This window comes from Lepisosteus oculatus, chromosome 8, assembly GCF_040954835.1.
Source record: "Lepisosteus oculatus isolate fLepOcu1 chromosome 8, fLepOcu1.hap2, whole genome shotgun sequence".
NCBI classification, from domain to species: Eukaryota; Metazoa; Chordata; class Actinopteri; order Semionotiformes; family Lepisosteidae; genus Lepisosteus; species Lepisosteus oculatus.
In genome coordinates this window covers 40,594,703-40,606,917 of record NC_090703.1, presented here as the reverse complement: position 1 = coordinate 40,606,917, position 12,215 = coordinate 40,594,703, and the positions used below count along the sequence as shown (strand labels likewise).

Below are 12,215 nucleotides of genomic sequence, written 5' to 3'. Positions count from 1 at the left end.
TTGGGCTCTTCCTGTTGCCTTTTAATGAGTGCTTAACTTGTGAGAGATCCAGCCACTCATTCATGCAGCACCTCTCTGTTTCCTCCATGTAGCACAGCTTTCTCTAGCTCCTGCCACAGGTGTATCAAGAGTGGCCTGCAATGGCCATCGATACAGTAGGCCTCAGGGGAGTTCTGCTACATATCGATCCCTGAACATTTTCTCAACAGGTTAATTATCACAATGCTAGAACATTCCGCATGTCAACCCAGTACTGAGTGTCTTTTGTATTCAGCCCCCTATAATATGAAGGAGCAGATAAGGTTCTAGAAGCTTCTTTTCTCAGTCCGCTGAACCAGTGAATAAAAACATTAGAGGGTTAGAACTGCATTTTTAATGTATTTACAGGCCATGAAAGACATTTGAAAATGTAAATGGGACAAATTATTTTTATGGTTACGTTTACATACTGTATTCATTTCTGTTATTAAATTTTGTTTAGAAAACCTTGAGGTACAACAAACATCTTTTGCTAGATAAATCATTGAGGAACTGTGGAGGCTGCTGTATATGCAGATAGATTTGGGGTACTGTGTACAGGAACACCTGCAGACGGGTGTATAGTGGGGAAGTGTGTTCCTCCGAATGCTCCGAAGCTATTTCCCAACATGCTTTTTATCCACGCTGCGTCAGTGCGGTATGTTTTTCAACTGCAGAAAACGAAGCGCGCTCATTGGTTTGTGATAACCTCACTATCTGTAAAAGAAAACCACAGAAGCGCCGCAGGAAAAAGAAAATTGGAGCTGGTCATTGTTTTCCCCTCGGCAAGTGTGTTCTGCAGTGTGTGCTCCCAGGACTTGATGAGGGAAGGTGCCATATGGGCACTGCTGGGCGCAGCCTGCTTTTCTGTACCTCGCGCCAACGCACTCATCACAGACCACACCGAATAACCCAGTGGGTGCCAGCAGAGCTCCACAGGGCTGTCTTCGGAGGTATTCTACTTGAAAGCAAGTGTCCTTGGGCTAATTATAGCACACAAAACAGGACACTGGACACCATGCTCTCTTTTAAGTTTACTGGACTCTAGGATGCAAGAGAAGGATTGAGAGTTGGTCTCCACTTGGGCTCCACCTGGCCTTGCTCAATGAATTGAAAGTCATTGTACATTCTGGCACACAGATGGAGGAGCTGTTATGCTGCCTTGGACCAACCACAATCTGTCCTGTTCAGAGCTCATCCTTTCCTGCTCGGATCTGTAGGGCTGGAAGCTGTTCTGATTCTGGCAAGTGTCGAAATTCTTGGATAAGATTATTTTAGAGACAAAGGTTTGTCTAATTCAAGAGTATTTCTCGTAGTGCAGAAGAAAACTCATCTGTCTTCTCCCTGTTGCCAGTGGGTATACTCCTTTTGTCTTTGGGCAGCCAGGTTTGGCTGTGTCCAGTTTCTTTTGCCAGTCTGTGGTTACTGAGCCTGTCCTCTCAGAGCAGCCAGGTCTCACTGTGTCCAGTTTCTATTGCCAGTCTGTGGTCACTGAGTCTGTCCTCTCGGAGCAGCCAGGTCTGTGCCTTTGTCCAGTTTCTATGGCTAGGATGTGCTCACTGAGCCTGTCTTCTCTGGACAGTGAGGTCTGTCTGTGTTCATTTTCTATGGCTAGGCTATGTTCCCTGACTGAAAAGATTAAACCAGATTATCTTTGAGTTATTTGTGGGACCAGTGAAGTGAATAATTGGTTTGGTTTATGCTGTTACTCAGGTCTTAATCTGTTGAAGATTGAGAGATTCAGAATACCAAATGGGGGAGTGTCCCTCAAGAATTAGAATTGAGGTTTCTTAGGTTCTGGGGCCATAATTGTGTCAATTAAGAAATTCTGAGATAGCCCCAGCTTTCTGAAGCTCTGGGACTGCATTTGTTTGTGCGGTGCTGTGTGGGTGACTGGTGTGGTTTTTGTGACACTGACCAGTCATCTTTTGTAAGCACACTATGTATTGAAAGGCAACATTTTTTAAACCACAGCTTGAATAGGCCCTGCATTGGTAGACATTTTCAACATTTGCTTCTAAACCATTTTGCTACCCTACTCAAATAGTTCGCTTTCTTCCCTCACGGGTGTTTTTTTTTTTACTTCTGAAGTGTGTGTAGTAGTAATTTGGTTTTTACGCTGGCAAATGTGTTTGCTGAGCTCTGGAAAATGCATTAGTGAATTGCTTTAGAAAGTGATATCACCCATGCTATCATGTAATTTTATTTGTATACTAGCTGGAGCCTTAAGGGCCAGACAATATCATGCACTGCTGTCCCAGTGGCTCATGGTCACCTTTATTCTGTATTTGAGACCCCTGCTCTTGATGCTTGGTCCAGGAGCATTTTCACCTCCTTGGCTGACCTCCTCAAATGCTAAACGAGGACGGAACCTGTCCACTATTTGAATGGGAGACTTCTAGAGAAACCAGGTTACTGCTGTAAATGGTGTTGTTAGACCAGTAGGTGGTGCTCTTTCCTCTGGTCTGGACTTTCCAAACCAGCACCACAGTATGTTGACAAGGCACTCTGTGCTGAAGAAGGTACAAACCCTCAAGTGAGAGACAAAACTGACTATGTGTGCATTAAAGATCCCAGGATGTTATTCGTAAGAGCAGGGTTGTTAACTCCAATGTTCATGTTAAACCTAAACTCCATTTCACGCATGATCAATCTGGCTGACCTACACTTCCTCCATAATCAGAGAAATATCTCACTTCTCTATCTGATCACACAGGTGGGAGCTGCAATTCAATAATTGAGAGGATCCTCTCTTTTATGTGAAGCTCCTTGGGATCAAAATTGTGCCCCATGCAAGATGCAAGCGATAATTGTTAAATTATTATTTTTAGTTGTGTATTTCCAGAATTAAGGAAAATCTATCTGTCCGTTTTGGACGGGGGGCAGGTTTGCTTTAGAACTGTGAGTAGTATCTTTCCCCAGCAGTCTTAGTCTTCTGAGTCTGCAAATAGATCAGCAATACTGGAGATGCCTTTGGCCCTCGGAATTGCCAGAAAGGAAATGAACTCAAAAAGGGAAGAACCAAAAACGATGGGAGGCGAGGGACTGTGTATTTCTCAGATATAAGAAGCTGCCCCCCTCCAGAAAACAATGGAAACATTCAGATTTCAGGCGCAGGACGGCGAGCCAGCTGATTTTAATCAATTGCTTCCATGTGACCGACTTCATATTAGCCCTGAAAAACGGTCGTGATAAGATAGCCAAGACGGTGCTGCACAGTGGCCTGGCAGTTCCCTAGGGACTCTGCTCTCTTGCTCTCCTGTCGGGTTGGAGGCCTGTCCTGTTCATAACGACACCCTCAAGCAGGTCCAGATGCTCCTGAGGTGGATCCCTGAGCACGCCAGCCTGCGCCAGTTCCAGCCGTGCAGCTCTTTTTCCACATGTTAAATGACTGCCAGTCACATTTTTGTTTTTCATTTTGATGTTTTCGCGGAAGCTTGGACCCGCGTTCCCTAAGACGAGGCTTTTCTCCCGAGATAGAAAAACGGCAGCTGATGAGGAAGAAAGATCCGGCTCCAACAGCACAAGCATTGCAACCTGGAACATCCCTGCTGGCTTCACAGTTTGTCACATTTAACTCCACACACCCAGGCATTGTCCTGGCCCTTGTTGGATCAATTGGCTACTAACTACCTAATGGTTATGACGACGGGATGTTCTCGTCCCGTGTGTAACCTTTATAAAGTTCTAAATGTTTACATACACATGTATGGTCCTGAAAAACGCAGTAGCCCCCTGCGTGTCATGTCGCCCAAAAGCGAATTCAGGATCTATCAGAGCATAAATAACCGTAAGGTAGTAGGATCTGCTCTTTCTGTCACCGCTCATTTACTACGAGCTAAATACAGGGACCTGCCTATACCTAAATTGCAGCGGCGTTATCTCCACTCTTTGCAGCTAATTTCTAAAGGATTTCAATCTTCACGTACGGCTTTCAATGCGTTTGTGTTTATAAACCTTAAACACTTCTACCGCGTGGGTTTGCTGAGTCTCCTTTCCCACGGTGACAATTTGGTGTATTGTACCTTGCGGAAACTCAGTGCTACCAGAACGTCTTGGGTTGACTGGAGGCAGTCCACGGGCTATGACTATTAGTCCTGAACTAAAAAGGTGAAGCAGAGGCAGAACGCGATGAGGTTCCAAGCCTAGTGGTACCTCGGTATAGTGTTTCCAGATTCTGGATTTGAGAGCAAAAACAAAGCAAAGACTACACATATGAAGGTGGTGTAAAAACCACACATAAACGACAGTGAAAAAAATATTTGATAAAATAACAGGTGTATCATGCAATGGTGCAGTAATTATTGCAAAATAACGCAAAAATTATTTGAGAAAACAAAGTTTTCTAACGACGTATTAAATATTAAGTTTCCGTTATAAACCTAACATGCGGTAAGACTAGAAGTTGTGAGTAATTTCCATTTAAACATTAAGATGTTCTTGTATCCTTTTTTTTGGGCTTGGGGCATTTTTGCTATCGCTCTGTTTCGTGCCGCATCCAGAATTGTAACATTCACGGTTTTCTCAGTAGTCATTCCTGGAGGAGTGGGCTATGCTTTGCTCTCTGATGATAGGTGAACGGCCTTGACCGGAGCGCTTTTTGGGTTTCAAGTTAAAGCAAGAAGGCTCCAGCGCTCCAGCTACAGCTCCGCGCAGTGGACAATTAATTACAATGCAAAGAGACATGAAAGTCATCGCAACTCCTGGCGAAGATTTCGCAGCAATAGTTTGACTTTTCCCGGAGTGCCGACCGACTGTTTGTTAAGGGTACCCTCGGGCGAAAATGCCTTTTTGTAAGAGGGCAATCCTTCCCAGAGATGTTTGCAAAGGAGACGCGAAAAGGCAAGCGGCGATATTCGCGGATCTGGTGGACGTTTGCGGCTTTTCGCTGTGCTCAGTGCTAAGGCAGCTCTCGGATTTATCCAGGCAGTCCGTCAGCATCATAGAAGAACTTGAGGGGGAGATCGTTTCGATTTATCGGCGTTCCGGGACTTTGGAGAGCAAAGTTATCAGTCTCCAAAAACACGTTTCTGCGCTAGCTACAAAGCCATCAAGAAGGAGTAAGTAAAGGCACCAATTTTCCGGTCATTTCACGGGTGGAATTTTAATTGCAGACTTCTTTCACCAAGTTTTTATTTTAGTAAAAAAAAAAAGTGCCAATAATTAAGCTCAGATTTTCTGACATAAATGTAAGTTGCTTTCGTTTTATATGATGCATGTTTTATGAGAGTTACTGTGATTGTGTATGATAGGCACGCACTCTCAAATTAAACTTTGATTTTGCCTTTTTCTTTGACTTTACAATTATTATTTGACAAACGTATCCAGTTGCAGATATATGCAATATAAAACCAGCAGCCTGATATAAATGAATTTCCTATTTTTCTCTTTCTCTTATTTCCTTCTTTAAAGGTGTTTATATTTTTGTCTAATACTGCATATATTTAGTAGAAATAGGAGCAAATTCAGGTTATTCACACCGTCTGTACAGTATAAGATTAAAGTATATAAAGCCTTTAGGTTTATGAAATCCCATCTGGATAATGTTTGGGGTGTAACTGCGATCAAAACCTTGTTCAACTACACAAGCTGACAAGTTCAACTCGTGACACAGGATTGGCTTGTGCGGAGTCCAAAACTCACAGCTGGGACGAGCAAGTCGTGGTGTAGTGGGAGCGGCAGAGGGAGGCAGATACAGGTTCCACCCCCAGGCTACATTTCCATTGCAGTTTTAGATAAAAAACATTTTATTTCCGACAACTTTGACATGGGTGTTAAGCTCAGGAAATGCTGTACTGCAGTTTATTTTGAAATACTTCGTTCAGTGACTGAGTAATTAAATAAAACAGTCGAGATACTACCCGTACAATTACTAAGGGCAAATTTTTTAATAACGCAAACACATATAAGATGGTAACGGACCTGGCGACCTCTTATTTCCGTTATACTGACAATGCAGGAAAAATAATATAGGACGCAACGCGCAGTTACTTCTAGTTTATATACAGTAGTAGCAAATCAGGGCTCACACCATGATGACTTCTGTGGTTGGCAGCGTTTGAGCTCCTTGAGCTAGCGTTCAAAAAGCTTGAATGTTTGTGTATCATTTTTATGCTTTGGAGTAGCCTTGTGGGAGATATTTCCATTATTATCAGTTATCCAGAATGACCAGTGAAATGTGAACCAGGGAACACAAGTGGAAACAATGTGGAAGAGCAATTAAAACCAAATGACAGGAGGCACTTCTTTACACAAAGGATCGTGGGAGTATGGAACAAGTCACCCAGCCATGTTGACAAAGCTGATACACTGGCGTCTTTCAGGAAACGGTCGGATGAGATCCTTGGACTGGTTAGGTACTCGCAACCAAACAAGTTGGATGGGTTGGATGGCCTCCTTTCATCTGTTACCCGTCTTATGTTCTTACAGTTTCTCTAAAGTGCATCTAAAATATTTCAGTTTCAGGTCAGCCAATTGCAGTCTGTTCTTTGCCCTCTTCAGAAAAAAAAGACATCTTGTTAAACTGTATTGCTTTGTTTCTGCCAAACTGAAACTAAAGAGGTTGTTTTTTTGAGCAACCGGCTGCAGTTTCTTGATTCCCTTTGGTCAGAGCTAAACCAGAGACATGGTAAGTGGAAGTGTTTAGTAAGAAAAGAAGGGCTGGCATCACAATATTTCTTGAGGCTTTTTCATCATGGTGAGACTTCTTGGCTGGGGAAAGGGTTCAACCAAAGTACTACAGTGGAGTTTTTATCATGAGGCACAAGCAGCTGTACATTCAGAACAAATATATTTCCTCTCGGTGCTTCAACTAGGCCCAGATCCTCCCCAGCAGTGTCCCACGGGGCTGCAGGATAAAAGATTCAGTTTCAGTTCCCTTTTCCATAAGAAGAACATCTGGGTAACTGCTAATTCCAGGAAAACAGGACGAAGGAGCAACACAGCTTGAGAGAAATAGAATGGGATAGGACAGATATGGAATCAGTAGAGAATGGATGACAACAGTTTAAGGTTATTCAAGGAGATTCACACCAAGAGAAAGGAAATTCACAGCTAGACAGCAGTTGTCAAACTGGATCTTTTTAAATAAAATGAATGTGATTAACCCTCAGCACAGGTGAAAAAAGATATTAGAAAGACTGGCAGAGAGTTAACTGTGGGGGTTAAAAAAATAATAAAAAGATCTTTCAGTGCCATGACTGCAAAAGAATAGTAACGTGTTTCAGAGACAGAAATGAGAAAACTTGAGAAAAAAGCTGGGATATTGGATAATGTATTAAGTTAATATTTCACTCAGCCCTTTACTAAGAAAGAAATTATCAACATGGGTCAGGCTGAGGTAGAAAGAAACAGTTCTATATTCAGTAATACTGCATTTCTGATAAAGAAATCAGCAGTGGCTGATGGCATTGTAGCAATTGAACATAAGGAAACAAGATATGATACTTTTTGTTTGTTAGCAAAATTCTTCAACTCAATTCCTCACTCAGGATGAGGAATAATACATTTCGATTGGCTTACCTTTTGATAACGTAGTGCTTATTCCACCACAAAAGTGAAATAAAACCACAAAACCAAACTAAATAATTACAGACCAATACACCCAGTACTAGAGTTACATGTAAGGGTATAAAAATGATGATTAGAAGTCATAAGCAGTAATAAGCTTATAGGGGTTGAGCAATGGGAAAGGTTGGTCACACTAGCTAATGAACAAGCAACAGTATTCCTGGATGCAAACAGTGTTTGATATTGATTTTCACAAACCATTTAATGTAATGTATAATAAAAAATGTTTAATTGCATGTGGTAGCAATTCAAGATGATATATTTGGACACAGTTAATGGATAGTATGAATAACAGATAAGGGGGATAAATGCTCAAATTCGGTTGAACTATTGTAGTACCATAGGGATCTTAGGACCACTTATCTTCCTTAATAATGCAGGCATTCTGAATTGCAATGTAGTTAATAAACTAGTAAATTTAGCAAAAGATGGGAAGGAAAAAACAACTGGCTGAATGTTAAATACAGGAAGACAAAAAACCCATACATCTTAAATATGAGAAATGCTGAGCTTGAAGTGCTGGTATGCGCAAGTAGGTTATAGTTTTTTCTTTTGAGTGTTTCTGGTGGTTCTCAGCCAAGGTCTTGGAGACCATTGTGTCTTTTGGTTTATGTATCAGTTGCAGGAAATTTGTTAATTTTTTTATTTTAGATGTTTCTTCAAATGTTCTATGGGGTTGGCAATTCATATCAAACCTGTACAGTTCGTGAGTTTTAGAACTCCTGAAATGTGAAATGTGATGCAGTGTAAACTAGGAACGTGTGATACATGGTCAAGCCCTCCTGGGTCTGTTCACCCCAAATTGATGACCCGTTAAGAGCATTTTAGTCAGAAATCAGGAAGCAAATTACTAATTAGCTTAAGAATATAAGCATGGCTACAGGCAAGAGGAAGCCTTTTGACCATCTGGCCTATTCAGTAGTTAGTAGTTCCATGATCCCAGAGACGTATCCAGATGTTTCTTGATAGAAACCAGGACATTTAACAATGTAGATGGGAAGCTTGTTCCAGACTCCTACAAGTCTTCTGGTAAAGAAGTACCTCCTGCTCAGAGTTTTAAATTCACTTTCATGTAAGCAAGTTTCCTCTAGTTCGCTTTTCACTGTTCGTTTTCAAGAAATCTCTGTCATGGGTTTGAGGAATTTGAATACCTGTAATGTTGCAGAGAGACTGCATAAACCTCTGCATGCTGGAGTTGCTGGAAATAATCTGCTTTAATTTGGCTATTTTTGACACTAGGGGCTAAGTGTAGAAAAAAGAGGGAGCAGGTCTGTTCCCGTTAGCAGTGGTGCTGAAGGGCCCAGCTGGGACACATCCCATCAGACAGTGGTCTCACAGGAGCAGAGCTGACAACCTCTGTTCCAGACACAGGCAGTTAGTCGCTGAGTTAGTCGCTGAGTCAGCAAAATTCGCTTAACTTTGTAATATTAACACTAAGTCTGCTAGTCTTGATGGTATTAACATTTTTGTAGAACCTGTTGCCCATCTGGTATTAACTCCGGAGAACCCTTTCCACAGACTGGATGTCAGACCCTAACTGCTATAGACGTACTGTATGTCTTGCCTTCCCAAGATCTTGGACAAACTGTTAACAAGCAGCTAAGCTCTTTTTTATACATCAGTTACATTTTATTTGATACACAGTCTGGTTTTTGTTCTGAATGTGTGTGAGTTACAGTAGCTGTGAACGTTCTTAAAATGCTCTCGACAAAAACCACACTAGCGCAGCTTTTCTTATAGATTAATTCCTTAAAGTAACGATGATAAGACTTGTATCATTCAATATTATATAATAAATATTTGGTCATTCGGAATCTGTGCAATAGGGCAAGTTTTAAAGGGCCTTGCTGTATAAATAAGAGCAACCCAAAGCATATATGAATTGATTTTTTTTTGCTTACACCTGTAGGATAAATGGCAACCTTTTCTGTGATCATCTACATCTGACCAAGTTACCTGCATGGAGTTGTTTATTTCAGTTCCTTTATGTGCTTGGTGTTTTACTGAGGCTACTTATTTTAAAAGTCGATTTTTCCTGTGTATCGGTATTCGAATCCCGTAAGCAAGTTGGAACCTTACAATTTCAATTAGAGTCAGTTATGTACTGTATTTAACCAGGTCAGCAAACAAAAAAAAAGACACAAAAATATGTGTGCATAAAAGAGACACTTTTCTCTCTCACTGGGTGAATCTTGATTTCTTTATGCACTGGGTTGATGAACCCACAGTGCCTTGCAGCTGTTCCCCAGGGCGAAGTGTTAATGGTCTAAGTCTGTGCCATTTCAAATACAGTCCAGAGAATGCAAGGATGCAATATTCTTGGTTTCTCTCCTCTGCAGGCTCTGCGGGAGACAGGGTCACTGTGGCTTGGTGACGACAATCAGACTCTTGACATCTCTCCACTCCTGCAGTGTGACACAGCCTTCTCGTTCTCAGAGAGCAAGCAGTGACCTCATAATGCTAGCTCCTGCTTCTCGACAGATTTATTAATCACACACAGGCCACCTTGGTTCATTTTACCCTGACACAACTGAGGAGGGTTGTGTCATTAGCTTTCCACTAACCAAAAAATTTAAAGTAGAAGAACTTAAATGTTTATGATTAGTTCTGGCGTGTCACCCCGGTCAGGTTAAAAGAAGTGCTTGTGCAGAGATCTTGAGGCGGTATTTGTTGTAGGGCATGATTTTGCTACTTGCCAAGAGCTCACTTTTACACCCCCATCTGCATCTGTGTTTCTCATCTTGCTTCTTTCCATGCGTTTAACAGCTTATGAGCAGGGCTCAGAGACAGAGGGAGCAGCTGGGGGATGTGAGCGTTAAGGGCTGACATTACATCCAGGTAATGCGCAGCAGTAACAACTTCCTGTCTTGGCTCAGGCCTTCCTCTCAGATACAGGCCTTGCGCACACTTTCCGCTGTCCTGGTGTTGCCACGGCAGCGCTCCAGATGTGGATGCCAAAAAAAAGCCCAACCAGGACGGGAGTGTTTACAGATGGACAGATGAGTGAGGAGATTGTCTGTCGGCAAGGTCGGGCCTGGCTTTCATCTGTCTGTTCTTTACAGCTTCAGAATATCAGGGCAACTTTCCTTGAGGCTTCTCCTTCTTTCGTTTGTTTGAGGCATTGATTTGCCTTCCCAGCCCAATGAAATGGAAAATGTTTCCTGTTCAAATTGCTATGAAATCCACTTTCAAAGGTTACTCTTCCTACAGAGGTAATTTTTCAAATTACCTTTCCATTATAGCTTATCGTCATGACTACTGAAACAGCAGTTTTGACCCGTGCCTCTTATTGTTATTGTCAATGCAAAACTTGGAAAGCACTGCCTGATGTTTTCAGACCGTAAAAAAACATCATTAATGTCTTTCTGTTTGTATAACATGGCAAATGGTGTAGACAGAATTAGAGAAACATTATATGTAATTAATATAAAATACTCTTCTAATGTTGTATTAGTTTTATAGTGTTGTCATGGTTCATCCTTGTAATAGTGCTTGATATAAGACTGCTAGTTACTTTTTTAAGTTTTATGGATTGTGTTATGTGTAAATTTTTTTCTTCAGGACTTTACACCGAATTAAAAAAACAAACAAATGAGCAGACACAAATAAGCAAACACACATAATTTACTAATTCTAATCATACCTGCTTACACACCCCTCAGCTCAATAAATAATGCGTTATTACATAATCAGTACAGTTGTTTTACAAGAACCAGCAGCTTGAATACCTTGAAATGTCTCAAATTGCAGTGCAGTGGGAGTCTGATGTATTTCCTTCCACCCAGTGTGCTTGTAAGTCAGCTCGGTGGCTGAATCACATTGGCCTTGAAGGAGATGGAATTAGTTTACAAAAGACGCTGTGTGCTGTGTAACAGCATTTGTTCCATGGTTTTCTGCATTAACAGCTCCCAGGGAGCTTGTGGGAGGTCTTTACAAGATGTGTTTATGGCAATTTGAAAGCTTCTTAATCTTATATTGTGAGTGGATCTCACCAGTGTGTTTCCCCTGTGGGGACAGGGTTTACTCCCAGGCAGACAGTTGTGAAGATTTCACTGAGAAGGCCTCTTGGGTCGTGAAAGATGAAACAGACGTGACTCCCTGTGTCCAGATCCTCTGCCCAAAGTAATGATAAACGCATGACCGATTCAGGGTCTCGATTTCAAGAATCCCGTCATGGAAGTAGCAGGTGTGTTTAGGTGTTGCTTTCTTGAGGCTGCTTCTCAGTGCGGGACTCAAGCACCGCAAACGTTGCGCTCACTGAAAGCGGCTAAAAATAGGGAAGGGTGTGAGTCTGGGGATTGATGCCTGACAGTGGCCGCTATCCAACAGCTTGCCCACGGAGTCCCTCATTCCAGATGGCATCGTGCACAATCTTGCAGTTCCCCCAACAGAGCAAAGATGCTCAGAGCACCCCCTCTGCCTCTCTGATAAGGCCGAAGCTAACACAAACCCCCCCCCTTTAGCACTGCGGTGAACTGTGGCAAAGCAGCTCCAGCACCAAGATGTTGGATATTCTGCTCTTTGGAGCACCAGCATATCGCCGACTACTGTCTTCAATCCTTTTTTATATTCGACTCTGTCTGCAGTTGCAAGCGCAAGTCAGCGTCACAGTTGACATTCAGGAAACC

The 12,215-nt window shown here is 42.1% G+C and overlaps 1 protein-coding gene across 2 annotated transcripts in view; it reads left to right on the top strand.

The window, feature by feature from the left end:
- Positions 1–4,550: 4,550 nt before the first annotated feature.
- nhsl2 (NHS-like 2) overlaps positions 4,551–12,215 on the top strand; it is a 100,830-nt gene continuing 93,165 nt past the window's right edge. Inside the window, exon 1 of one of the 2 annotated variants that reach the window (XM_015351330.2) lies at positions 4,551–5,078. In XM_015351330.2, the coding sequence (XP_015206816.2) occupies positions 4,802–5,078 (277 nt within the window). In that variant the 5' untranslated portion in view covers positions 4,551–4,801. The remainder of the gene's footprint in view (positions 5,079–12,215) is intronic. The other variant, XM_015351331.2, reaches the window with a different exon arrangement.